The 7588-nt window shown below is 36.5% G+C and overlaps 1 protein-coding gene across 1 annotated transcript in view; it reads right to left on the reverse strand.

The window, feature by feature from the left end:
- Nucleotides 1-7588, reverse strand: part of dntt (deoxynucleotidyltransferase, terminal) — a 158281-nt gene that overhangs the window by 111907 nt on the left and 38786 nt on the right. The window contains exon 9 of the mRNA XM_016250250.1: nucleotides 885-1017. Coding sequence (XP_016105736.1) covers nucleotides 885-1017 — 133 coding nt within the window. The remainder of the gene's footprint in view (nucleotides 1-884; nucleotides 1018-7588) is intronic.

Genomic DNA, 7588 nt, shown 5'->3' on the forward strand with positions numbered 1-7588 from the left:
GTGTGTGTGTGTGTGTGTGTGTGTGTGTGTGTGTGTGTGTGTGTGTGTGTGTGTGTGTGAGTGTGCGCGCGCACATCTGAATAAAACTATTATTCTAAAAACTAAATTATAGTTTTTAAAACTAACATATACTAAACTACAAACTATATACACACACACATATACATATATTATTAATTTAATTATAGGCTCATGAAAATGCATGTTCCTCATATTTATAATCCTGTGGAACAGGAAGTCATGGTTGGACAATTTCATGCTCCTAGTCACCCTGGTGTGCTAACAAAATGTAAACATGAATAGGAATACACTTCAGAGATATTTTACTCATAAGAATTTCTAGGGGTGCCAAGAATTGCGGCCAACATGCATTGGAGAAAAACATTTATTTCATAATGAGATTTTCTCCCCACTTTCCATTGTTTTATTTCAATGATAGGTTAGAATTTTGAGAATTTTTTTGAATGAAAGATCAAAAAGAAAAAAAATGCAAATGTACATTTATTCATTTAGCAGACGCTTTTATTTAAATAAAATAAATAAATACATTTATTATAAATTTCTTTTCACAGCCATCTTTGCTCATATTTACCAAGGGTGTCAATATAGGTGGAGGGCACTCTCTCTCTCTCTCTCTCTATATATATATATATACAAGGCTGCTTAACAGCTGCATGATACAGAGAGCCAGACTCAAAACACCCCATTAATGTATGTCTAAGGGATTTCTGGGATATTTCATTACCTTTAACACAACCACATTACATGTGAGCTATAAAAGAACAAACTCTGAGCAATATATTTTTCTTTAGGCAAAGAAAATCACAATCACACACTCCTGAACTGACATAAACGGGCACAAAGCAGTAATCTCGAGGGTTTACCTGCGGAATCCTCCTGTGATGCTGACGGTGGCGGATGGGTTGACACAGATGACAGCTTCCTCCACTATAATCTTCAGAGCGCTGGCCTCTGTCCTGCTCACCGGCTTACTGATGTCCTCATAAAACAAGAACCCTGCGACCAGAGCAGATGAATAAAAGATTGAATGACAAACACCCACCAACTGTTGCGCAAACTAGACTTTTACACTGTCTGAAGAAAATTAAAATGTGAGAGGAGTTTCCCTGTGAAAACTCATCAGATTTGGAGAAATGTAGCATTGCATCAGTGTCTCAGCAATGGATGCTCTGCAGTGAATGGGTGCCGTCAGAATGAGAGTCCAAACAGCTGATAAAAACATCACAATAATCCACAAGTAATCCACAGCACTCCAGTCCATCAGTGAACATCTGGAGAAGACAAAAGCTGAAACAAATCCAGCATTAAGATTTTTAACTTCAAACCATTGCTTCAGGTAAAATACAAGGCCATAATCCCCAACTTCCTTCAGTGAAAAAGTGCATCTCCTGTTGTCTCTCACGTCATAATCCAGCCACATATTTGTTTAGAGCTGTTTAAACGGTGCTTGATCTGTGCAGATTTCTCTCCTGATGCAGACCAGAACACTTTTTCACTGGAGGAAGCGTTATTATGGATTATGTATTGTATTTTGGCCAGAAGTGACGGTTTAAAGTTAAAATGCCTTGACAGATTTGTTTTAAAATCTGAAGAAACAAACTCATCTACATCTTAAATTGCCTGAGGGTGAGTAAATTCTTTAGCAAATCTTAATTTTTGGGTGAAATATTCCTTGAACACCAATTGGTTAAAGATGTTTTTTCATTCAACATAATTTCTTAGTCTAGAGGTCATGTTCATATATAATTTTTTTTTTCGTAACACGTTAACTAATGTTAATTTATACTACTTAAAATGTCTTTATAAAGACATTTTAAGTAGTATAAATTAACATTAGTTGACGTATTATGAAAAAATTATTTTAACATATTAATTGTATACTCAAATCCTTGTTATCTACTATCCCCCACAGTTTTCTTAGAGCTGTTTAAACGGTGCTTGATCTGTGCAGATTTCTCTCCTGATGCAGACCAGAACACTTTTACACTGGAGGAAGCGTAATGATGGACTCTGATGTTAGTTAAAAACGTCTTAATGCTGGATGTGTTTCAGCTTTTGTCTTCTCCGGATGTTAACTGATGGACTGGAGTGCTGTGGATTATTGTGATGTTTTTATCAGCTGTTTGGACTCTCATTCTGACGGCACCCATTCACTGCAGAGCATCCATTGCTGAGACACTGATGCAATGCTACATTTCTCCAAATCTGATGAAGAGACAAACTCATCCTAATCTTGGATGGCCTGAGAGTGAGCACACTTGCAGCACATTTACATTTTTGGTGAACTATTCCTTTAATGTACAAAAAAGATGGTACTACCAATGAAAACTTTCTTTGTCAGCCTTAAAGAGAAATATACAGGAGACGTTCCTGGTTTTTATCTTGGAGTTTTTGATCTGCTTTCTAATATTGTGAACTTCTTCCCTTGTGCTGCTGTCACACTTAATAGAGCACAACCGTGTCTCCAGAAATTAATTTTCTCCATAGAGAAAACGACTTTCAGTGATAAAGCACCTTGAGTGACAGACTTGAGTGCACCTTAAAGTTGCTTTGGTTAAAAGCATCTACCAAACACATAAATGCAAATGTAAAACATACTTCACCCAAAATCGTGACGAGAGATTCATCACTCAGAGTTCTCAAAACTATACTTACATGTTTGTATATATCTGCATACATTGCAATGAAGTTAAAATATATTTGATGTAAGGAATTAGTTCAAGTTCAAAGGGAATCGAATCCAAAGATTTGAAATCAAATCAAAATTGATAGTTTACACTTTATCAACTATTCGTCCAGCGAAACGTTAAAATTAGTATATCTTAACAATTTTGTTATTTATATGATCCCCTTGGCCAAAGGTCATAATACTGTACATGCTAGTGATAATGTATTTGCTAGGTAACAATATCTGGGCATGAGGTTAGCTTTATAAACAAAGAACACAAGACACTGCTTCTTGATCCCCTTGGCCAAAGGTCATGATACTGTACATGCTAGTGATAATATTTGCTAGGTAACAATATCTGGGCATGAGGTTAGCTTTATAAACAAAGAACACAAGACACTGCTTCTTTAAAATGAAACAAGAATTTATTATTTGCTACTCTAAGATACATGAAACTACTACTAAAAAAAACACACACACACACACACACACATGTACAGTTGAGAGGATGAGAGTTACTGTGTTTGAATGAAGTCCCAAAAGTCTAGTAGTTGCTAGTTCTTAAATCGCACCCCAAGAAAATCACAAAAGCAGAGATTTGGCTTATTTTTAGCTGCTTAAGATAGATTCAGAACCAATTTTTTTTGCAAGAAAGGAGACTTTGTTTGTTTACTTGCGTTTGGTTGAAAACATGTTTTTCCTCATTGGCTTGTCTCAGAGAATCACGGCGCTTCTGATTGGCTGGCGAAATATTATAATAATAGAAATAGAAATATTATAATATAATAATGTTAAATATTATTATTACAATGTAAAATAGCTGTGAATATATTGTAAAATGTAATGTATTTCTGTGACGCACAGCTGAATTTTCAGCATCATTACTGCAGTCTTCAGTGTCACATGATCTTCAGAAATCAGTATAATATGCTGATTTGATGCTCAGGACACATTTCTGGTTATTATCAATGTTGAAAACAGGTATGCTGACAAATAGGTATTTTTGTGGAAACTGTGATACATTTTTCAGAACTCTCTGATGAATAGAAAGTTTTAAAAAAAACAGCATTTATTTGAAATCGAAATCTTTTGTAACATTATAAATGTCTTTACTGTCACTTTGATTAATTTAATGCATCCTCGTCAAGTATTCATTTCTCTCAATAAATACTGTAGATATTTAATAAATACTGTAAACATTTTAAGTGGAGACTGATGCATGCTGCTATAAGTAGAAAAGCATCATATATTTGATGTCATTCACTGAACTTCAAAATAAACACATCACAAGCGCACAGCCAGAGAAATCACTAGGAAAACCGAGATCTTTTCCAACAAGAGACTTTCTGATCCGCCTCTCACCCGACTGGAAATCTCCCGAATGGGATCTGCATAATTGTTTGAAGCCAGCGTGTTGTTTATAGATCAGCAGGGCGTGAATGAGCGCCTGAAGACAGCGGTGGAAAATTACGAGGCCTGACGATTAAAAAACACTAGCGGTGTGCCTCATTAAACTTACAGTAGATTTTTCTAAACAATCAGTAATTAACAACACGGCCCTCCATCATAAATCCACATTAAGACTCGAGGCCATAAAACAACAGGTCAGATGAGGCGATTGCTTTAAACGCTAACAATAAAATCATATCATAATTCATAAATGAGATGACAGCGGGAACACGGCTGGCCTTTTCCCAGCCTGATTGATGAGCTCTGAATGTATAACAACCAAAACTGTCGCCATTCTCCCACTTCCTTCCGCCTTTTAATACGTGACGCTCCACATGAATCCAGACTCATCGATGAGTGTATTTATATTCTGAGGGGTTTTGTGTGCGACGCTCCCGAAGCACAGCACAGCGCAGGAGCCCTCGGCTCCAGACACACACCGTCAGAGGCCGACAGCTGCATAAAAATGACCTGCAAATGATGAGTGTGGTTTGGCAGGAACATTTATCATGTCTACACTGTGTTTTTACTCAGAGAGAGAAACAGAGAGGAGGTCTGGCTTAAAAACCTTCAAACACTTGACACTAGTCAAAAAGTGACTCTTCTCTGAAAACATTATAAACTGTGGTAAAACAGTGTTGTTTTGGACACATACTCTGGTGAGTAAGTGCATGGTAAAAACATGGTATTCCTGGAAGTGCTTTAGAATACCAGGCCTGGGAATTGGCATAAACCTCCCAATTTTATATTATAATGATTTCAAGCTGCCGATTCCATATATATATATATATATATATGTGTTGTTGTTGTTTTTTGTATTTTTAGTATTTTTATTAAGCATGTTTTAAGTAGTTTTATTCATTTAAATATAAAATTATAATTACAAAAGTAGTTTAAAATGATAATAAATAAAAACAATGGTGTGTAATAAAGTATTTTTCAAATAAACATTTAGCTGCCAATTAAATATGTATTGAGACATTTTATTTTATACTGTTAGTATTAAGTAAAAATTTCTTAAGCATTTTATAAATTTTGTCTCTCTGTGTCCAGGATGATAACTGCTGTTTATTTATTTTTATATTTAAAAAGTTCTATTGCAAAAAAAGAAATCCAAGGCAATTCTTCTGGTCCAAAAAAGTAAAAAAAAAAAAAAAAATTATATATATATATATGTATGTACAGAAGAATGTCGGAGGATTTCGATAAAAGCCAAGAGGAGACTTGTTAAAGGTTTTCTCTTGTTAAAGTAAGGAAACTTTGCTTCCTTTGCTCCTGTAAACAAACGTTGGTTTTCACGAGACTCACCGGCGCATGCGCAGCGCTGAACTCATACGTCATCCGCCCGGAACTGCTTCTGTTTACAACAGTGAGTGCAAGCTACATTAAAATGATTATTACGTTTTGAATATGGATTTTTTTTTTTCAAAAACGCATTGATTAGCTACAGAAGGCCTTTGTTCACCCTCCGGAGCTGTGTGAGACACTTTTTATTATGGATGGGCGATTTTTATTTAACTTCTTTTGGACTGATGCATGCAACACCCGCTGAGTGACATTTTTTTATATAACTCCGACTGGATTCGTCTGAAAGAATAAAGTCATAAACACCTAGGATGCCTCGGGGGTGAGTAAAACGCAGCCTAATTTTCATTTTTTGAGTGAACTAACCCTTTAACATCTATCATTTCACACCTCTCTTTCCAAACCTGTTCAGTCGAAGCGTCAGTGTTTATGTCACATATTCCACTGAAGGCGAGTATAGACGAACCCAAGTGCAGCTTTATTAAAGTCAAACGTGAGCAGATACAAAAAACAAACAAAGACTTGGCTAGACGTGGAACAAAACATAATCGAGAAACTCACCAACAGAGGATTACACAAACAACAAAGCTAGAGCCGAGATAATGGCAAAATGAGGGCTATATACAGTATATCAAACAAAGAGGGTCACATGACATAAACCAACCAAAGACGAAACAGAACTAGCAACCACATGACAAGACAATGAACCAATGGAAACATGACATGACGAGGGCACAAAGAATCACATGACAAAGAACATGACTTTTACCAAATAAAAGGCATGAAGGCATGAAAAATGAAACAAAACCCATGTTAAAGTTTACCTGCGGTCTGCATGCGGTTCAGTCTGACGCTGGGTTCGCTCATTCGCTCAGCAAACGTCCGCAGTCCTCTACAGAACCAGTTCTCAGCCGTTTTGGGTCCGACCCCGAAGACACTGCTGAACAACTGAGCCACAAACACATGAACACACACATTAACACACACACTCGCTAATCCGCATGCTAAACTCTGAAGTCCTGAGAGACTCACTTTACCTTCATAGTCCGATACCTCTCATCATTCAGTATCTCCTCAACTCTGGAGGAAGAGCCGCATTCAGAGATCTCCTGTGAAGATAGAGACGTCAGACACGCCTGAGTCGCACAAACCGCTCAATCCAGCTCATTCATGAGCTGTTATGATTAAACACGCTAACTGTGAATAATCTATACACACACACAGCATCCTAGTTAATTGCAGCTTAATAAGTCTAATGAAACGCTGGTTGCGTTGTCTCCCATCGCTCTGGCGCTGTTGTGAAGATGCTTTATTTGCTGTCTTACAGTCTCTCAGCCTGCAGGAAGCAGAATCAGTGTATTAATCACATCCACAGTGAGTTGCTTTCACATTTATCACTGTGAATGTGGACGCGATGATTGACTTTCCCATCAAACATGCTTCCCATTAATCACAGAAGTGACTTAGAGTCTCAGGAATGAACATTTGGAGAATCATCACCTTCACATCAATCCATTTTCACACTCAAGTCAATGACATGAGGGAGAGTAAACGACGACTGCATGATCATTTTAGGGTGAACTAGTCATTTAATTGTCTGTATTTGTTTAAGCAGTTGGTGGAAAGCTGCACGCAATTCATTCTCATCAAAGAAATGGAAAGCACTAGAGATATGAGGGCCAGTATAGAGACTTTAGTATAGCTACTCTACATGCTGTCTGTAATCCCACAACTTTCAACACAAAGGAAAACCGTGTTTTTGTCACATGTCACTCAATTATTAAAAGCTAATTGTCTTTCATTTTTAAAATGGCATAATATTACATGTTCTTCCTTGTATTCTCCAGACTTCGGCTGTCAAAACACACATCTCTGCTGAAATACTGCAGGATCTTCAACTAAATGTAGGAGAATCTCATAAAAACATGTCACATTTAACCCCAAAATCAATTACAATAAGCTTATATATACTGCATGTATATATATACTGTATATTAGAAATCCTGATTATACAGTTTAATGTAATGGTATGCTCACCAAGGCCGTATTTATCTGATTGAAAACAGAGTAAAACATATAAAACAAAAAAATATTTTTACAATTTAAAATAGCTGTTTTCTATGTGAATATCTGTTAAACTGTAAT

Source organism: Sinocyclocheilus grahami, unplaced genomic scaffold (assembly GCF_001515645.1).
Source record: "Sinocyclocheilus grahami isolate Dianchi unplaced genomic scaffold, SAMN03320097.WGS_v1.1 scaffold979.1, whole genome shotgun sequence".
In the NCBI taxonomy this organism is placed as follows: Eukaryota; Metazoa; Chordata; class Actinopteri; order Cypriniformes; family Cyprinidae; genus Sinocyclocheilus; species Sinocyclocheilus grahami.